Source organism: Dryobates pubescens, chromosome 6 (genome assembly GCF_014839835.1).
Source record: "Dryobates pubescens isolate bDryPub1 chromosome 6, bDryPub1.pri, whole genome shotgun sequence".
Lineage (NCBI taxonomy): Eukaryota > Metazoa > Chordata > Aves > Piciformes > Picidae > Dryobates > Dryobates pubescens.
The window spans coordinates 21,061,713-21,083,227 of NC_071617.1; the positions used below are offsets into that span (position 1 = coordinate 21,061,713).

At 40.7% G+C, this 21,515-nt stretch overlaps 1 protein-coding gene across 1 annotated transcript; it reads right to left on the reverse strand.

Moving 5' to 3' along the window:
- Positions 1–4,600: 4,600 nt before the first annotated feature.
- IYD (iodotyrosine deiodinase) lies at positions 4,601–20,510 on the reverse strand. The gene is made up of 5 exons (XM_009897062.2): positions 20,239–20,510; positions 9,275–9,469; positions 7,362–7,521; positions 6,458–6,614; positions 4,601–5,029 (listed from the first exon to the last, which is right to left on the reverse strand). Exons 1-5 carry the CDS (start codon positions 20,417–20,419, stop codon positions 4,847–4,849), a joined length of 876 nt encoding a protein of 291 aa, XP_009895364.2. The 5' UTR covers positions 20,420–20,510; the 3' UTR covers positions 4,601–4,846.
- Between the last annotated feature and the right edge of the window lie 1,005 nt (positions 20,511–21,515).

Here is a 21,515-nt window from a genome sequence, read left to right on the forward strand (position 1 = left end):
GAGCAGTGGATTAGTGCTGTGGATTAATTTTCTGTCTATACCTGGCATTGAGGTATTGCTGATCCTGCCTTGGAGGGGGAGCTGGATACTTCGCTGAAGACTCATTTTTCATAAGTCAGTGGGACCTAAGTAGCAACCAAAGAAATAAATCAATTAGATGCTGGTTGCACATCTACTTGCTTAATGGCCTTTGAGGTGCTGCAGCTTTGTCAGAACAAAACCATGACCTGAAGCTGTAGCTTGCGTGCTTCTGCTCACCCAGGACACACTGCACTATGGTAAATCTTCCTTACACTCAGAAATTGCTTTGCGTCTATTGTACTAGCATGAATTTTCATGGTAAGAAGTGCTCAAATATACATCCGACAAACTACAGCTAAATATATTCCCATGCACCAGTAGCTGTTCACAGGCACATTTATCTCAATCCAATGCAAGACAACAGCACTTATTTATGAACTATTTGCAAAGAAGCTAAATACTCACAACCTGCTATTTGCTTCAAGCTGAGAGCAGTGCACTTAGATGGTTACTATAGCATAGCTAGCTTATGGACATCTTATACTCAGTCACATTGATGAGTTCTAAGCTACAGGGGAGACAGGTATATCTACTAATGGAACAGAGTCCCCAAACCTTGCACTCTGAATCACTAAAGTTAAAAAAATAAAACAACTTTCTATCAGAATCAACTGGTTTCTGGCTCACCTAACTGGAAAGGAAGATGGTAGAGTGGATATGGTACTGCTGCTCCAGGAGTAGTGCTTCCCCATCTAACTTCATGGCTGGATGGATTGCTAATGAAGCACCAAGTGAGCTCCAGTAGCTTTCACCTCAGTATTCAAGGGCACACTGAAACTTAGCCATCCATACAGGGGGAGGAGACAGACAGTTTGCCATGGTTCCAAGCTCTAGCATGTGATACTTGCTTCTTTAATTATCTGGGCTGTGATGCAGCCCACTCTTTTGCACCTGATTTCAAGCCCATTTGTCTGGCAAACCTCAGACAAGGAGGGTCCTTGAATGTACACAAATTTGTCAACACAGTTAAAGGCAGAAATGACCCCAGAAACGTTATTCAATATCAGCAGCTTTAAAACAAACGCCACATTTTCACAAGGTGGCATTCAATTGTTGACTGAATAGGGATAATAACTGCCCATAAGAAAAGGTCATGCCTGGCTGTTGAAAGCTTCTTTCTTGAAAGATAACAGGCCTGTCTGAGCACCCCTCAGGCACCTGGACTTTAGCCTGTGAATGATACCAATGCTACCAGCACTGCTCTTAGAGATGTAGGAAGCCACACACAGGTGCCTGCTGTTCCAGGGTGACACTTCCCCACCCTCCATCTTCCCAGTCTCTTAGAGATCAGTATGTCCTGCCTAACAGTGGGGAGGTCTTGTAGCATCTGGCTTCTGGCCATAGGACAGAGGGTGCCTGCTGCAGATCTGCAACTGCAGTGCTGAAAGTTCTGACTTCTAGGGTACAGCGGGGCCTAAGCCTAGGTCCTGTTTGCTGAGCCAGCCTGATGTCTCAGGAGGTTTGCTGCCTGCCAGGGTCAGGACCAGGGTTCTTGCACAGGACCTCGAGTTGATGTCCCTTGCTACTTACTCATGTGAGCACCATTGAAGGTCCCAGGTGGGATAGGGAGCATATCAATCAGGACTGATCAGATGGCGATTGAGTGTTTGCTGATGATACAAAACAGGTGGGGTGGGTGTGTGTGGCTGACACCCCCTCACACTGTCCAGCCACTCACTGAGATCTGGGCAGGCTGGCGAGCTGGGTGAAGGCAAACATCATGAAGTTCAGTAAGGACAAGTGCAGGGTCCTGCATATGGGGAGGAATAATGCACCATTACAGGTCGGGGTGTACCCTGATGGAAAGCAGCTCCATGGAGAAAGACCTTGGAGTCCTAGTGGACAGCAAGTTCTCCATAGGAGCAAACACTGTAGAGGTTGCCTGAAGAGGTTATGGAGAGTCCATGCTTAGAATTGTTCAGGATTTGACTAGGCAAGACTTCGAGCAATCTGATCTAACCAGACCTTCTTTGAGCAGAGGTTTGGAGAGGATGAATGCTGGAAGTCCCTTCCAAATTTGATTATTCTGTGATTCTAGAAAACTAGTATTTAGAACTAAGTTTTCTACAGAACTCAGTTCCCATCTGAGTGGTACAGCCATTTTCTAGCAGAGGTGGGTAGACTAAATCCAGAGCATTGTAGACAATGATCAGAAGGCATAATGAGGATACCAAGTTTCAGCATCTTTCACTAACCTTGTCAAGTATTTTAAAATTGTTTTTAAGCATAACAAGGGTGGGAACCCCTACAGGTTTTGTGAGAGATATTTATCCTAGAAAATTCTCTTTCTGAAACATATATTTGTTCCCCTAAACAAATCCCTAGTTAAGCATAAAACATTTTAACCACTAACCTTAATTTCATATAATAATAATCAGCATGGGAAGGAAAAAAAAACACATTCCTACCTAATTTGTGTGTTAAGCAAAGACAGTACACTTACTAGAAAACAGTGGCAGTTCCAAGTGGACTCATCATAATAGGAGCATTAACATGAGTTACACAAGATGCTGCAGTATCATCCACAGTTGTAACACTACTGGAGTATCTGCCTAGTAATGGTGAGGGCTTGATTTTTTCAGTTACTATGCAGATATTAGTTTCTGGAATCAATATGCATGGGGGGGGGGAACTCCCACTATTAATCTTTGGTATAAAGAGGTATATTGGTATATACCAGCGTTTGCTATGGTGACATTTATGGTGTTATGGTGATGGGGTTTGGGTTTTAGTTATGAAACCATATTAGAAATAGCCTTATATACATCAGCTGCTGCTGTTTGCAACTGAATTCATTCGGTAAATCTTCCCTGAGTGCTGCCATGGAATAAACATGTATCTCTTTTGAAGATTGAGGCCAGGCAGATGCTATTTCTGCAGCTACAGGAGAGACTGCAAAGCAAGAGAGGTTCATTCCTCTATCAATGTGAACTCTGAATTCAAACAAATATTATAGGGCTTATATACCTTTGCAGCAGGTACAAACTGCTTTGCAAAGGGGCCAGGTATGGCTACACAGCATCTGTAGGGAAGTAAAACTTCCTACAGCAACTTTAATATGTATTCCTGATAACTGGGGACCTGCAGCCAGTCAACCGTGGCTTGGTTCAGCTCACCCCTCTCTTCTGTTGAGCTTTCAGACCTTGCAAGCATGTAGACACAGGACTTCTTTTGTTTTATTTTACTGTAGACTGAGTCTGAATAAGAAACTATTCCTGACATTGCCATACCACAGATGATGTGCAACACAATGGGTGGCAGAAGCAATAGCAACACAAAAAGCTGTACCTCTGCAAAATATTATCCCTTCCACTTGCTCAGCTCACAACAGGTCATATTAAGTATGACAAAGTGCAGCAAGTTAGCCTAACCAATTCTCAAGGAAGGCTAAAGGCAGTCTGGCTGAATTTGGCTGATGTTACATCAGCAAAGAGCAGAAAGTATTTCATAGAAAGTAGCTCCAGGGAAGAAAATCTGTGTTTCAGTGTTTTCATCTTTTGCTGCTCACAAAGCTGGCAGGAGCCACAAACCCACGAGGGGGCTCTGCCAGCACAGGAATCAGCAGCATCAAGTCTTCCAATGAGCAACTCCCACTGGGGCCTATTCATACCTTGCCTGTAGACAAGACTTTTAGTAAGGAGCATTGCTTTTGTGGGAAGTAGCCTTAACATAAACCTAAATATGCCTAACTTGGGGTGATATGAAAGTGCCTCTTGCAGAGACAGTGAGTACAAATTACAACATGGGAGGTTTCATTTGAATGTAAGGAAAAACTTCTTTGCTTTGAGAGTGACAGAGCACAGGAACAGGCTGTCTGGAGAGGTTGTGGAATCCTTTTCTGGAGACTTTAAAAATTCACTTGGTTTGTTCCTGTGCAACCTGATCTAGGTGAACCTTCATTAGCAAGGGGGTTGGACGACATGATCTCTACAGGTCCCCTCCAACCCCTACCATTCTGTGATTCACATGTCATGGTGTCTAAAGGAGTTTAAATTTCAGGGTTTTAAACTGGCATAGTTGTAGGTATAAACAGGATAGCCAGAAGAGTATCTCCCTCTGGGCTGCTTCCAGTGGAAGCAGCAAATACAGAGGGCATGACTGGTAGCTGCCGTATGACCTTACTGTGCCTGGTACATGTATAAATAAATGGCAACAAGGAAATTATTTGGATGCCTTGTTCCTACTAGATGTCCCCTAGCTGAAGACCCTTGTACCAGCAGTAGTTTAAGAACACCTGGTATGCACAAGATTTCTGAGATCAATGAAGTAGGAAAAATGCTACCGTGTTTGAGAAAAAGAGATTCATCCTATGCAGAACTAGGCACAGTGAAGTGGAAGGGGCATTTAAATAGCACTCATTGAATGAGATAAGACAGATGAGTTTGACCTTTTTATATCTTTTAATACAACCTCCATTAAAATTCTGAAGGGAAAATAGCTGTGTGATGGTAACTGCAAAAGCATAAGGAGAATATACATTCCAGTTAAAGATTTGTCCCTCCAATGCATAAAAAAATGATGAAGGTCATTTAAATGCCATTCTACATGTCCCCTGGAACAACTGCCTGGGTTTATTGGTAATAGCACCTGCCAAAGGCACAGTGCTTGGCTATTTACTGCAATTAGTAGATTACTAGCACTAAAAGAAATTTAGATGTAAACAGAGCAGCTGTGATGTAGGAGGAGGATACACAGGAAGAGCAGTGATGACACCATCAGGCTCCTGCTTACTAGCTAGCAGTGTTCCTTCTTTGTGGCACTGGTCTCACATGACCACCATGATGTCTTCCAGTGGCTTTCTAGTCAGAGCAGGCACAGTAGCATCTTTCTTGGGATATCCAACAGGGAGTAGCAAGAGTAGTTTCTCATTTGCTGGGCGCTTTAGTAGTGTCCGGAGTTGGGGGCCACAGTTGAGGGGTGTGGAGGTCACTGTGTACAGACCTGCATTCTACAGCAAGACAGACAGCAACAGAGTGATACAGAGGTCTGTGCTCTACATTTGTATCCATTATTCCCACCAAACCTGTATGCGTTCTCCTACTGATTAGCCCAGAAATGCTGCTTTGTTAAGCTGCCGCAGGCTTTAAAACACCTTATTTACTAATAGCCTCAGCAGGACCACAGAAGATGCCTGCTTTGCTTACAGAGTTCAACCCAGCAACGGCACATTCTGTCTGGCATACCTATGTATGGTGTACAGCAGAAGCCTGCCTGCAGTGCCCAGCGTAATGGGGGACCCATGAATTTGAGAGGTGGTTGTGAGGATATCACTGGAATATCATCCCATCAGGTTCATCTAGCTCATACAGAGAAATGTTTTGGTTGCCTCCATATAGCTGGCAGGAAGATGCCTTACAGCTTTGTAAGCATTCATTCCTGTTCAAAAGCTGTACCTCACAGGGACAGGGATGGAGGCTCTGCCTCAGAAATTGTCACAGGAGTTTGTTGTCATCTCTCACAGTGGCCAATATTCTGGCTTACATCAAAACCCCAAAATAAGTCTATGTATCACTGCTCCTCTTATATGAAATCTCACAAAAGAAGTGCTAAATGATCTGGCAAATGCTAAAGAGCTGACAATATCCAAGACATAACCACAGAGCTCAGGTGCTTCCTGAGAATTGCACATGTGAATTTCAGTCTCTCCTTCTATGTGATGCAAGAAATTGGTGGGGTTTGAGATATAAAAATTCAGCCAGGGAGAGATGTTCAGGCAACAGGCCTCTCATGTTAAAGAAGTCTCTATGAAGAGGAAAAGAGCTAATAGTGGTGGTGCTGAATATTATTAGCCCTTCAGTGTTGTCAATTTATTACTAAGACCTAGGAAAGAAACAGGACTAAGGAGACTAACTGTGGGTAAGGAGCCTAAGAAAGGCTATTTGATGGTGGGCTGGCTCAGGTGAAAGTGAGCCTTGTCACTAGACTAAAGTGCTAGTGCTGATTCTGCCCCATTCCTTGTGAATTCTCAGTTCCATGGTGGGAAAATACAAAGCACTGTGCAGCTGCAGAGCAGAAACACCCCAGCAAGTGCTTCTACACTGCTGTCTTTTCACATCTGCTAAGGAACAGCAATGCAAGAGGGGAAGTGTCACTTAAAAGAGAATGGAGGAAGAATGTCAGGTCTTGTCAGGAAATTGGCTTTACAAGAGGTGGCACCTTGCTGTTATCCTGATGACAGACCATGCTAACTATTGGAATAGCTTCACTGTTTAAACACCTGTGTGAGCACATCAGAACTGAGCACTGAGAAACCACTGAGAAAATCCAAGTGGCTGGTGTCAAACATGCTGAACTTTAGAAGTTTGGGGGAGAATAGTCTTGGTATGTAATCCAAACGGATATATTGGCACTCAGTATGTTAGTTCAGTCAACATACCTGCAGTGCAGCAAGCAGAATACCACAGGCAATAGAAACACTGATTTCATTGTAGTAGTGGGTCTTCTTTTTGCCATTTGGATGCCGCCCATATACCTGCTTGAAAATGAGGATCAGATACGGAGCAGTGTCCAAGTACTCTTTGATCCAATTAGTTCTGCAAAAGAATAATGCTCAAGATCTTTATTTTGTAAACTTTTTGCTTTCCAATAAATTACATTTACTGTCTGCACAGGGGCACTGAAAATACAGGACAATTACAGCAGTAGTCTAAAGCTTGGAACACTTACTACAAAGGATTAAGTGTTACCAGTTTAAATAGAAACATTTCTTTTAAAAAAATCACAAACAAGCAAACAACAACAACAAAACAAAACAAAAACACACACACACACAAAAAAACCCAAAACAAACACCACCTCCCCACCCCCCCAAAAAAACCCCAGCCAAACTATCACCACCACCAAAAAAATCCCCCAAATCTGAACTTGGATAGAGTTCTCAATTTTAACAGATTCAGCTGAGGAGTTGATGAACTGCACTTTGAAGAGAGGAACTGCATAAAAATAGGAGGCAGTTCTTGGCCTCTTATCTATGAATTGGCCTTATGAGCACTTGCCTTTGAGCAAGCTCCATCTGTTACCCCAGTGACAATTTTTTTTTTGTGATTGCAGGGAAAACTGCTGGCAGGAGAGTTCAAAATTTCTTGGTCTAAAGTGTAAACCCAAGTATATTCTCACAGCAAAAAATGTCATTCTATTTCTGCATATTTCAGCCCTATCATAATTCATCTGGTTCCCAAAAGAAAACAACAAAACAGCATGACTACAACTTCCCAGTATAGCCTTTCTTCCATTAAAACACAGCTCCCTTCCAACCCCTTAGCTAATTGACATATTCATACCTCAATCTTTTCAGGTCATTAACCCATCTGTCTCCCATCCGTTTTTTGTAGTTGATTTCTTCTTCTTCTTCTACAATCTCGCGAATCTTGTGCTTTAGATATGAATCTTGCACTACCACAAAGGTCCAGGGCTCAGTGTGAGCTCCACTGGGTGAAGTACCTTAATATAAAAACAGGGAAAGATTAAAACCTAGGAAGGACAGTGAGCAGTGAGTGGTATCAGCTATTCTTTGCAGACCAACAGAGCAATGAGAATAGGTAAGATGGGAATAAAAGAACTGAGATAAATTCTGCTGGACAATCCTGCGGTTTTCTTTCTCAAAGGATGTGAAGTCCTATTCAATGACAGAAGTTAGTCCTTTCATACAGCCATCTTACAGGAAATGGCAAAGCTAATGGATTGCAGGGAATCAAGGCTAAGTGATCAGCCACAGGAACCTGTTGCTAAGAGGAGGAGCTGCATGATGCAGACATCTGCCATCTGAGTTTGTTGTCCTTAAACCAGCTGGTGTGTGTAGGTGTGTGCATATTAAATCTGCACTTGCTCATTCAGCCCTGGTCATTACACACCAACGCCACTGGAGAATATTTTAACTGCCTAGAGGTTGAAAGCCAGAAGCTGAAGAACAGTTATCTGTGCAGATTCACAGATAAATAGGCTAAGGAGACTGTTAAGATCTCACACATTTTAAAGGTATTTTAAGTTCTTACACACACACAATGTTTGCACACATAAGCATTGATTTTAGTTTGGGAAACACTGAATAAGAAACTTGACCTATATTTTGTATGAAAATGTGTTTCTAGCATGAACCTTGACTCTCCTTGGGTCTGGGTAAGAATTGATGACATTCATGCTTTGCTTTGTTTGCTATTTCTCCACACAGCCCAAAGCTTTCAGGGTAGCTAAGTACTTCATTTGCACTCCAGGCTTGTTCTCTTTGCTGCATTTGCCAAAACATGCTTAGTGTTTTAATGACTCACAGCTAATTAGAGGAAGATGAAGACTTGGTACATTGCTGTAAAAAAACTGCTTACATTTTTGTAAAGGGAAAATAATGCACCTCAAATGCTAAGAATCTTTGTTTTATTCACCTGCAAAAGGCTACTGAACTTTAATGCAGCTTGGGAATTTTTTCTATACTATCAGCAGCTGTTGCATAGAATAAGAGAAATAATGAGGGTTAAAACTCTTCCTGGCTGAAGTTAATGTTACTAAAGCAGAGAAGAGATTAGGCCAGGACAGGAAAGTCACACATTCTCAAAAAATTCTGACATTCTGACAAATAACCTCTATCAAGGTCCTCAGCATACCACTCCAGTCATATGCAGTAGACATCCCTGGCACGGATGTTGAAGGGACCAGAAAAGAATTTTTTGGTCCTAGACTGAAATTTTTTTCCCCATAATAATCTCCAGCCATTTAAGTCAGTCAAAACATTTTGCATGGCTGAGACAATTACATCAATTTGTTTAGGGTAAATATCCTCATAATGCATGAAATTTTAAAGCATGTGAAATACACACTTAGTATTTTTGAGAGGAAACAAATATTTCTGTTTAAAAGATGTTGCACTAAACTGCAAATAAATTTAGTTTTAAATAACATTTTTTAAGGTTTGAAAAGGAAATGTTTTGGTTTGTGCTGTTGAAATGCTCTTATTCCCTTTTGGGTGCATTGCAAATACAAAGGAATTGGGAAAACTCCAGTCTAGTTCCCAACATAAAGATGCTCAAAGCTGAGCACTTTGCAATCAATCGATGGGTACTCATTCATTATGGCTACAGGTGAACCTAGGAAAACCAACACCAAATGCCAATTCTGTTAGCTTTTCCACATAATTTCTACACAGTTGAACAGTAATGCTGATCCTTTCTCCCTTTTTCAGACCTTGAACCATTCAGTATCATACCTGCTGTTCTGATGACATTATCAATAACCTCTCTGGGGACCACCTCATCACTAAGAAACCTGACAGACCGCCTCTTGTTAAGAAGTTCATAAAACTTCTGTGACCTTCTAATCATTTCAGCTTCAGAGTAACGTTCTGCAGAGAAGGGGACATGGGCAACATTTTCATCAAGTCCTTGCCAATCTTCATCAACCTCTGTAAGAAAACAAAAAGTGGTTAGAGTATTATTATTTTTTTTTCTGGAGAAAGCTGTTTATATTTTTGGCATTCACTATGGTAGTGCACTTTGTCCCTGCTGCTTTGGTATACATTGCAGTTCCACACCACTGGAAAGGCAAAGTCTGAGGCTGCAGCTGACACAACTCATTGATCACTAGCTCCAGCTAGTGAGTAAACAACTTGTTTAAATACCAAGAGGCAGGAGGGTCCTGGCTGGCTGTAGCAAGTGTGATCCACAAAAAAGTCATGTCCTTCTCTGCTTCAAGGCAAGCCTGCCTCAAAAAAAAAAAAAGGGTTACAAGTTGAAACTGCAGTGGCAAGGTGGACAAGGTTTTAGCCCACTTTTCTCAGTAAGTAAACATGAACATGTGTGTTCCTTCCTGAGTGTACTACTACTAATTTTTAAAAAGTTAAATTATTGAGGTTAAGGAGAGGGCTTAACTACCAATATGTGTAAAATTGCCTCTGAAGAGCTGAATGTTAGCTTCTTCCATATTCATGTTTCACAGCAGAAGCACTACAAGATTGGGCTCTGCACACGTGTGACTTTGTGGTTAAGTTCTTGATTTCACAATACTTTCAGCATAAGAGGACATGGATTACAGGCATCTATGCTTAGGATAACAACATATCAAATGTAGGATATTGCATTTCTTGTCTTTAGGAACTCAAAATGGTTCCTCATTTCTCTTAAATCTGTCTCTTTGGCATTTTTTTATACCACCAAATACCTCTTCTGCATTCCTAGAATCAGCAGGGGTAGCACTTTGTGCAACTATGATATGGATATTAAAGCCATTGACATTTTGCATTTTGAGTAGTCAATAGTATTGAGCAATTTGCTGCAGAGGGCTGAGCTAGGAAAAGATGTTCTAATTCCTTTTTCATCACCAATAGGCTATTATTCCAGAATCATAGTAAGCTCTGTCAAAAATTCAAATGGCAACTATTACTGTGTTTTAGTAGTATGTAGTTGCCTTAGAGACCAGGCTGATTTTTTTGTTAATTTTATAAACAGCAGTGAAATATTCACAAGTGTGGCTCAGCATGTGCAATAGGCTGCAAAATATCCAGTTTCATATGCTGAATCTAAACAGAATTATTCTGGTCCCCAGACAACACAGATTTCATTTTGCATACCAGAAGTCACCCATAAAATTTGTTTTGTTTAGCATTTCATGCCTGTGTTTAGCAACCTCAGCTACATTCTGCAAGGACCTGGATCCAGGGTAATGAAAAGCAACGAGCCATTGTAAAAATTATTTTTGTGGCCATCTTGCATACTCAAACTGAAAAAGGAAGAAGATGCCTCTTCCTAATGTTGCTTTTGTGGTTAATGCTTAGTAAAGTGCATTATTTACTACTCAATAGTAACAAGCTGATAAGGATTTGCCCTTTGCTAGGTTTCTAGTGATCTCTTCCACAACCCTTTTTTTGCTGTTTCTGCATCCTTCCAATCTCTTCCACACTACTCATTGTAGCGTAGGATGTCACTCTCAAGGACCACTATGTAAAAGAGAAGCTGAGATGATGGCTGACAGAGGGAAAGTGATGACCCAAAAACATACAAAAGGTGCCTATTGATATAGACAGGACAGAAAATCACAGAAGCTTTGAGCACATAATATCTTCCAGAGAAGGGCCACGAGGATGATCAGAGGGCTGGAGCACCTCTCCTATGAGGGCAGACTGAGGGAGTTTGGGCTATTCAGTCTGGAGAAGAGAAGGGTCCAAGCAGACCTAATTGTGGCCTTCCAGTATCTGAAGGGAGCCTATAAGAAAGCTGGTGAGGGACTTTTTAGGGTGTCAGGTAGTGATAGGACTAGGGAGAATGGAGCAAAACTAGGAGTGGGTAGATTCATACTGGATATTAGGAAGAAGTTCTTCAGCATGAAGGTGGTGAGACACTGGAACAGGTTGCCCAGGGAGGTAGCAGAAGTCCCATCCCTGGAGGATTTTAAGACCAGGCTGGATGTGGCTCTGGGCAACCTCATCTAATGTGTCCCTACCCATGGCAGGGGGGTTGGAACTGCATGATCTTTGAGGTCCTTTCCAACCCTGACAATTCTGTGATTCTGTGACTTACAGGCCTGGCAGCTGGGTAACCTCCTGAAACTGTCTTGATTGGCCCACTAAACTTAATCGTCCCTCTCCAAATCCAACTTTTGCATAGAAGTATTGAAACTACAAGAAAGATATTTGGTGCTGAGCTGATATTTAGCAGTTACATAGAACAATGCACATCTTCATTTAACCCACAGGCACTCATGTAAGAGGAGGTTTTAAATGGGAGAAATATTTGTCTCATGATAACAAAAAAACTTCCTGAAATAAGCTGAAGCTGTTCAGTGTTTATCAGGTGGCAGAGTTTGAGCAGAAAACTCAATTGAAAGTAGGCATTGTCTTGGTGAAAATTTCAGGTCAGTCTGTGGCATTTGTGCTTATGTCAGTGTGCTGTAGTGATCATCCCTGTTCATTTCACAAGTTTACAAGTGCCCTGGGAAATAGAAACATACTATTTCTAGCCCAGAAAACAAGTCAAATAAAACTCCAGAACCCAAGGGTTTTTATGGGTTCTCACTATTTACATTCTTATGATGAGGTTTTTAATCAAAGCTCAGGAAGTAGGAAATGGCATACCCCCGATGTACCATACTTTTAATTCAGCTGCTGATGGAGACTGGACAGTCTAACTCTGGCTCCAAATAAAATGCAAGGCCAACTTGGGTCATCATTTTTTCTAATGTTACTGCAAACCTATTAACAATCATTTTTACAAAGGTTTGTTAAATCACAACAAAGACTGGAAGAAATTCGTGTAAACGCTGTACCTGGTTTTGAAACACAGTGAGAAGAAACCAGGTAGGTGATAAACCATAAATACATAGATGAATGTTGAAGGACAGAAGCATGAACAGCAAGATTAAATTACTTATATGGATGGGTGAGGTTAGTCATTAAGATCTGGATGATGTACTTAATCCAAAGAGGATGTTGCTTGTGGCCGGTTGAGTACAGAGGGCTAGACAGCAAACTGGATGAGCTACCAGTGCATGTAGAGGCTGTGAAACAAAGTGTGATGAGAAGGGAAGAATGAAAATGCAATAACAACAATGGTAGCCACATTCAGTGGTGTGGGAAGCATATAAATAAGAAAAAAACCCAATGAACAACAACAACAAAACCCCCCAACAGCCCCCCCACCCAAAAAAAAACCCCTAACCCGAAACACCCACACCAACAAACAAACAAACAAAACCAAACCAAACAGGTAACAAGTGATGTTGTGGCATGACTGTGAAGAAACAAAAAAAATAGCATGGCTTCAAAAAGGGTTGTTTTTTGAGATACACTGTCCTCTGGGTAGAGTGAAGCCTATAAAGGCCCCCAGGGTGTGGTAGTTTTTAGGCCATGCCTTTAAAAATTTTCCACAGATCTTGAATGGAAAAATGGTAAAATTTAAATAAATTACTATTGGGTATAAAAAGGAAAATAATGATATGTTCTAGACAATCTATTGGAGAGATAATGGACTTAAATTAGTTGTACAAAACAATCTCTCTTTTAGCTGCTTTGTCTCTGGCTGATGCCTCTCCTGGCTTTACTCACCTTAACTGCACTGCCTTGTTGTGACTGGTATTAACAACAACTTCTCTGCTCTTTTGTCTTTTTCCTTTTGTCTACAGTGGGGTAGGGAGAGGAGCAATGTGGGGAGAAGCTGTTACAGCTCCCCTGGTTTTTGGCTGGGAGGGTTCTTGTACTGTTTATTAATTGTAAATACCTGTAAATATTTGTAAATGCTGTATATTTGTACACATTCGTTGCATTTCATTGCAGATTGTAGTTTTGCTTGTAAAGACAGCTTCATCTGCTTCCAACTGAGCTGGTCTGACAAAATCTAATGTTGGGGGAATTTTCAACCCACCACACAAGGTTACGTCTAGATCAGAACATGTCTTTGAGAGAGTGATATTGCCTCAACTAGATCACAGAAATACAGAGTGGTAGGGGTTGGAAGGGACCTCTAACTCACCTGCTATAGCAGAGCAGATTGCACAGGAACATGTCCAAGTGGGTTTTGAATATGTCCAAAAAAGGCAACTCCACAACCTCTCTGGACAGCCTGTTCCAGTGCACCATCACCCTCCAAGAAGGTCTTCCGTAGATTTATGCCCATTGCCTCTTGTCCTGTCACTGGGCACTACTAAAAAGAGTCCAGCTCCATGCTCTGGACCTTTAGATATTTATAAGCATCAATAAGATCCTCTCTCAGTTTTCTCTTTTCCAAGCTAAACAGCCCCAGGTCCCTCAGCATCTCCTCATAAGAGAGATGCTCCAATCTCCTAATAATCTTTGTAGCCTTCTGCTGAACTATCTCAAATAGTTCCTTGTCTCTTGAACTGGGGGAGCCCAGAACTGGACACAATCCTCCAGATGTGGCTTCACTAGAGCAGAGTAGAGGGGGAAGAGAGCCTCCCTCAGCCTGCTGGGCACACTCTTCTTAATGCACCTCAGAATATTATTGGCCTCCTTGGCCATAAGGGCATATTACCACCTCATGACTAACTTGTTATCCACCAGAACTCCCAAGTTCTTCTCTGCAGTGCTGCTTTCCTGTGAGCCATCCCACCATGTCTCTGTAAGTACAATGAGATCATGGCTCTGTTTAGTTCTTCCTGTTTATTCCCCAGGCTGCATACATTGGTATGCAGGAATTTCAGAGAGGTAACTGAGCATGCAGGATTCCCTGGAGGAATGCAAGAGGATCCACCATAACTATATACGCCCTTGAAGCGGTTGGCCTTCTGATTATCATCTTAGAGAGCAGCTAAGGAACATTTGTCACTGCTCTGGTTGGTCTTGTTTATTCCCTAGTTGGATGTGATGACATGAGTATTGCCATTTGGACCCTGACCCTGCAAATCCTTCAGTTTAAAGCCCACCTCACCAAGATGACAAAACTACTACTAAAGATCCCCTTGTCTTTTCTAGACAGATGTATTCCATGCCTCCCTAATAGCTTATAGTCATCAAAGAATATCTTGTTGTCATAAAAGCCAAACCCATTGTGACAGCACTGGTCATGTAGCCAGAAGTTTATCTGCATTATAAGTCAATTTCTGTCTACCCCCTTTCCTCCAATTTGAGGTAAAGATAACTTGGGCACCGGTATATTTTGCTTGTACGCCAAAGGCTTTGTAATCTTCCTTGATTCTGCTTAGGTTAGGAAGGTAACTTCAGATAACTTCATTGTTATGCATAGGTTTCCAGGTATAGAATGAAGAGGAAATACTTTAATACTAGAAGCCAGGCTTCATGGCTGAAGTGTCCAATACCTTTATCAAATAACTGCTCTTGGTACAGTGAGTCTTCTAGCTTTAGTTTCAGTAAGAAGAGAGGACTTAGCAGGGGAAAAAAAAAAAAAAGAGAGAGAGAGAAATAAAAAACAAATAAATAAAGAAAAAAGGTACCCCTAAACTGAGATTATCAGTTCATTCAATTCAATTGAATGTGAATTGTTCATTCAATTCAAGTGAAAAGTAAGGAAAAGCATGTATATGTGTATATGTGGCTGACAATGTTTAAGAGATCAAACTTGGCAAAAATAAGGGGTTAAGAAAAACTAAGCTGGAGAACTCAGACTGAAGAATTCAGGGATCAGGACACAAAGTTTCTTTAAATCAGAGGTATAAAAATAGTATTAGATATAACTGATTGAATAAGCATCCCCATTAAATGATCTATAGGCAGCTAGGAATGGAAGCAAGGGATTAGCTAGCACAGAAACCTAGACCTTGTAAAGACAGGGAGTATAAAACCCCAAGATGAAACTGAGTTAAATTCTGAGAGGTTTGCTTACTTGTTTGGCGGTGGGATTTTTTTCCCCATGTAAGCAGAAACGAAGAAAAGAAGTGAAACTGTTGCTGTGTGATCAAGATGGTTCAACTTAACAACATGGTGGGGGAGGGGAAAGTATTTTCAATTATTTTGAACATGGGACAAAGGTGAATTTACTAGTGTAGGATCACCATACCTAACCTTAGGTTTTGTAAGCAAAACTTTAAAACTTTAATACACTCAAAAGAGGAACACCGGATAAGGCAGAAGAACCCAGAAGTGAGTGAACTAACACTCAAAACCAATCTCTCCTGGCAACTTACAATATTTTTTCAAATGAATTCATCTATTATTTATTCTTTTCCACCATGTGTCAACCATTCATTCGTAGCAGTTAACATTATCCATATGCTAAGCTAAAATCATTAGCAGCACCATCTGCTTAGTGTATGCTCTCTATATCTTTAATTGTTGTGTTTAGACATATTACTCTTTGTTTGGTCACATTATACAATACTACAAATGCCTTGTTTACACCTCTATGCATCCCATCACCTGATGGACAAATAGTTTGGGCTCAGACAACCCACGTGAAATCTCATTTTTAAAGTAATATTTCTCTAACAGAAATTCTTCTCTTGATACATTTTAGGACAAAGTTTGTGTTCTTCCCAGCAGTTCATATGGAAGGTGTCTTGGTTTGAGCTAGAACAGGAGCAATTCTGTTCAATGATTTTTCTTTTCAGCCAAGACTCTTCTAAGTAACAAATGTTATTAAATTAAGGGCATCTTTTTGCAGACAATGTCTGCTTTTGTAAGCGATAATACTTCATGTTTATGGTCAGTAATCTTAAGTAAAAGATGCATTAGGAGACATAGAGCCTGGAAGAAAGAAGCCAGCATCAAAATATTATTTAAATTACTTCAAATTGGAATATAGTTACAGAACATTTCTTAAGACCCTCAAAGGAATGGAGCAGCTGTTTTATAAAGAGAAGAATTGCTGGTTTACTTAGTAAAATGAAAGCTGAGAATAATCTGATTGCTGTCTCTAAATCAGAGGAGGACAGACACCAGGACTGTGATAGAACACGAAAAAGAGGTATAGATTAGTATTAAATAAGTTTAATTTAAAGCTGACAGGCAGAGGATTTCTTAACCCATAATCCAAAATTCTGGAAGAGCTTTCCAGTAAGATTAAAAGAAAGAGGATCAAAAAGGGACAATTTTCATGTTCATTCATCTCTTTGGAGGTGTTTGCAGCAGTTAGGAGGTAAACACTATGATGCATCATGTTCATGTAAGTCTTGCATTCCTGAATTACACAAAGCATGAACGGTCATTGAATTGGAAAATTAAACTGTTGCTGCCTCATTCATGTTAGTGGTATTATTAAAAGACTGGAGAGGTCCTCAGTCTTAGGAGAAGAGAAATATATCTATGTGGGAGAGGTCTATCGTAAGAATTATCATAAGCAATGAACGGTGCATTTCCAGAAAAGGTGGAACATTTTGTACAGTTCTTTGTAGTATTTAAGCAGAATACATGACCAAAGTCCCCAAAATTAAATATATAGTAATAAAATGTCTTTGCTATTAGTCTCTGCAGCTGTTCCCCAAAGTAACAAGGGCACAAATAAAATTCAACCTCATCTCCACGCACCCATAAACTGGGTCTGTATTTACCTTACCCATCAATCGTATTGATTTGAATGCATGACCAAGATAGTGGCCATTCTCAAAGAATGTTAGGGGTTGGAAGGAACCTCCAGAGAATGAGTCCAAGCTCCCTGCCAAAGCAGGATCACCTAGGGCCAGCTGCACAGGACCGCATTAAGGTGGGTTTTGAAATTCTCCAGAGAAGGAGACTCCACAATCTCTCCAGGCAGCCTGTTCTAGTGCTCTGTCACCCTCACCATAAAGTGTGTCCTCGTGTTGAGATGGAACCTCCTGTGTTCTAGCCTATGCCCATTGTTCCCTGTTCTATCACTGGACACTACCAAAAGGAGACTATCACCTTTATCTTGACCCCCATCCCCCAGATATTTATAGAGATTGATAAGATCCCTTCTCAGCCCTTCCTTCTCAAGACTAGGCAGTCCCAGTTCTCCCAGTCTTTCTTCATAATGCAATGAGCAATAAGCTCCTTGGGCTAAAGACAGAACTTGTATTTACAACAGTCCAAATCTAATTGTGGAAACCTGAAGCAGTGGAAGATGAAATACCACCACTTTCGGATCAGATGTCCACCACTAGAAGAGAACCCTTGTGACTCATCAGTCAAGACAAGGCTGTCTAATTTCTAATCACACATAGCCTAGTGCAAGACAGGACCAGATACATATACAGACTGTTCTTGCCAATCCACAGCAAAACAACAATCTCTTATTCTGGATCTCACAAACAATGGAAAACATTGCAGGACAGATAGATATGCAAACAAATCTGAAGTATTGCCAGGTATTAAAAAATGGGCTGCTCAAATGTTTAACTGCCTGTCCTTCATGCCCTGAGAAGCATCCTTCTCTTCAGCTACTGAAAACATAACACAGACAAGCTTGGGAGCACTTTGACTTTACCCTTCTACCTTTCACTGCCAGTAAGTGACTCTACTGAGTCTACCCAAGCAGTTCAGCTAATTACAATGAATGCTTTGCTGCTCAAAGGTATGCCCCTGTCAGGGAAAACATCCCTGCTAGTGCCACTTCAGGAGCACTTCATGCGCTGATGTCACTCAAGTGAGTTCAGTGCTTTTCTTTACAGAGCACTTCACTCTATTGGCAAAGCACCATCAGTTTGGTTGTGACCACATACTGGAAGACTTGGTGTTCAGGTGCCCCTTCCTGTCAGGAGGCTCTCCAAAATTCAGCTTCTTTACCTATGTCATTCTAGCTTTAGACAAGGCCTTAAAAATGTTTCACCGCACCTAACTCACAAACCAGCTTGAGACATTTAAGTAGAAATGGGCTTTTCTGATAAAGTAAGATACATCAGTGAAGTGGCAGAATTTATGCAGCAGCTACTTTCTTTACCATGAAAAAAATCTTTTTTTTTTACATTCATGTTTTCATTTCAATGTTTAATGCAGCCAATGAGAATTTTAACGCTGACAGCAAGCTGAATATGTTTTAGTTATAGCATTATTGGAAGAGTAGATCCTTACCAAAATGGCCATATTCTCTTCTCACTTAGGCTGAGCTCTCACCTGCTAAAGAAAACATTCCCTAAGCATGATGCAACTATTTATTTTTTTTTTCTGGAGATAAAAATCATGCCTGATTTGCAAAGAGAGTTGTTCAAATCACAAACCATTAAGGGAAAGATGATTATGTGAACATTGTTAAAAGCCACATAGCAAGATAATCTAATTTAATTTTGGCTGACGTGGCACATTGAGAGCAGCTTTATTTAAAAAAGAAATAAATCTCCTTTTATCAACTCCTTAAATGTGTCTGTCTACCTGCCAATATTTTGTTAGCCATTTTAAAATGGCACAGTTTTGAATGGAGCACCTGAGTGAAAGGAAAAGCAACTGAAGTGTAAAAGAATAGTATTTTACATACAGACCTGTGGCAGTGACACTCCTTGCTAAGAGGTAATACAGCTGTTTATTTAGATCCAAATTTTTAAACTGACAGAAAGAGCTCTAGTCAAAGATGTTGCTGATAATTCATAGATTGTAGCTTGAACTACCTACAGGAGTGTTAATCTGCAGCAATTTAACTGAGCTACTAAGCCATTAGTGACAAAGGAAATATGGGATAATTTTATGTAGAACCTATTTTCCGTTGAAGAGTGAAGCATACAACATAGGAACTAATTCTTACAGAAATTGTGTATATTTGGGAAATTGTTCACAAGGCTTAAATTGTTCCAAGTATTAACTATTTCTGGAAACTGCTAGACAACTCTAATTCAAAATACACTGAACACTGAGAAAATAGAAGAAAATAATAGTTCTTAGAAATATGTATACATGCAGAAAAACAATTTAAGTTTCAGGATCCCTAGAAGCAGACTCAAGGGAATGTATCACTGTGGGACAAATAATCCCCCACAAAAATCCTTTGAAAACAACTTGAATAAGAAAAAAAGGCAATTTTAACTGCAAGTGTTAAAACATCATAGCAATAGAACTCTGAAGGATTTTAACTGATGAAGAAATAAAGGAATATTACAGAGGACAGCCAGGAAGCTAAAAGAAGGAAAGCCACAGACTCTCTTGTCCAATGTGTGAATCAGAAATCAATACTGAAACAAAAGAGGCATTCTGTACAGGTTCAAATATGCACCTGAATGAACAGATTAGCATCATCACTACATTTTGTTCTTAACTATTTGATCAACATAGCTCCCAAACAATCCTAGTGCTAATCCAGATAAAGCTTTCATGGTCATTTGCAGAAGTCACACAAGGGGGACTTTCTTAATTACTGTAATAAACCCATCTCCAACTTTTCTGGGGGTGCTGAGACCAAATATCTAACACTGGATGGTAAAGTAGGGTGAGATGTCTACAAAATCAGCTTGCAGAAACTCTGCTAAGGTCTTTCCTTTGCTCCTTTAATGAGGTCTGGGAAAGGGCTGGGGGAAATTCAGCAGTATCTCCTTCCTTTCCCTACATTGTCTGTAGTCCCTCATAGATCTGTGATCTGCTGTGCAGAGAGACACACAGGGGTCTTTGCAAATGAATTTTTGCACTCTAACCTGTGGTATCAGGAGGAAACAGTGATTTACACCAAGAGCAATATGACATGAAGAAATCCTCTTCTTACAGAGCTTAGCAGCAGCATAGCACAATGCATTGCTACCACTGTGTAGAAGTCCAGAATATCACATTTACTTTACTCAAATCGGCAGACAGAATTCGAACAACAAAAGCGTTCAGATGGATAGTTTTATTCTTACCTTCTTCCTCCAGCTGGTGGTCAGTGCCATCTTTTAAATCTTCATCCACCCATGGGCGAGATAGAGGCTTGCTTTTGGTCTCGTGCTTTTCCTTCTCTCCATCAGTCTTCTTCAGTATTACTCCAATCAAAACACATATAATGGCTATGAAGACTGGAGTTAGGGACGAAAAGAGTACCATGACTATTGTCAATGTGGATCCTTCCTTCCAAGTTCAGTAGTTTCTCTGGAAAAGAAGAGGTGAATAGAGCAAAACAGGAGTAAGCAAAAATGGGTGGACCCAAGGTTTAGTCCTTGATCCTATCCTGCTTTTACTTTTCAGCCACCGCCCCCACAACCTTATCTGTGATTTGCTCCCTGGGTTAAGAAGAACCAGGCTTATATATTTTCTGGAAAGCAACTGAGCAAGTTAGGTATTAGATAATAGGTTAGACTTGATGATCTCTGAGGTCTTTTCCAACCTGGTTGATTCTATGATTCTGTGATTCTAAGCAGAGGCCATACACATCAGACTAAGGCAAAATATGTCTCCCCACTCATTTTTATTGTTATAATGATCTCAGTAACCTTGCTGGTAGCAATGATTATGAGAAAGTGAAGTGGGAATGTGACTTTAAAAAACTGATGGCATTGCTTCAATGTTTAACTCAGTCATAGTACACATATCCTCAGAATATCAACAACTGAATATCAGCTCACAGCACCACCCTTGGCCATGTAAATGTGTCATTAAAAAAGTTAAGCAAAGTGGCAGCATTTCCTCCACATGAAACATGAATGAGATGATTGACAGAACTCTCTATTCATCCTGGATGTTCTGGGGGAAGGAAAAAGAAGACTTTGGGGATTCAAGGTAAAAAATATTTGAGGCCTGAGTATCTTGCTGTAGTGAATTTTACAACTGGGATTCAGCTATCTTATCAAAGAAAGATTACATAGTAATAGGATTCTGGCCTAATCCAAGAAAGGTCAATGTCTAAATGCTTAACCCATTTTTACCTCAATCAGCTGCTTGGGAACTGAGTCAGCACAGTTTCTCTGAATCTGTGTCTTTATCTGGGACTGTTGGGACATACTAGGTAATGAAATGTTAGATGGCAATGAGTGCTGTGAGGTGGGCAGGAGAGGGGGTACAGGGGTACTGACTGCATGCAGTGACCAGAACCCATTAGCCCTTTTTTAGTGCTGGCTAAGCACCAGCCCTGAGAAGCCTGATCTTGTGATGCAGAGGGCCAGCTCTGAAGTCTTCACATCCATTGCAAATTAATCTGGATAAG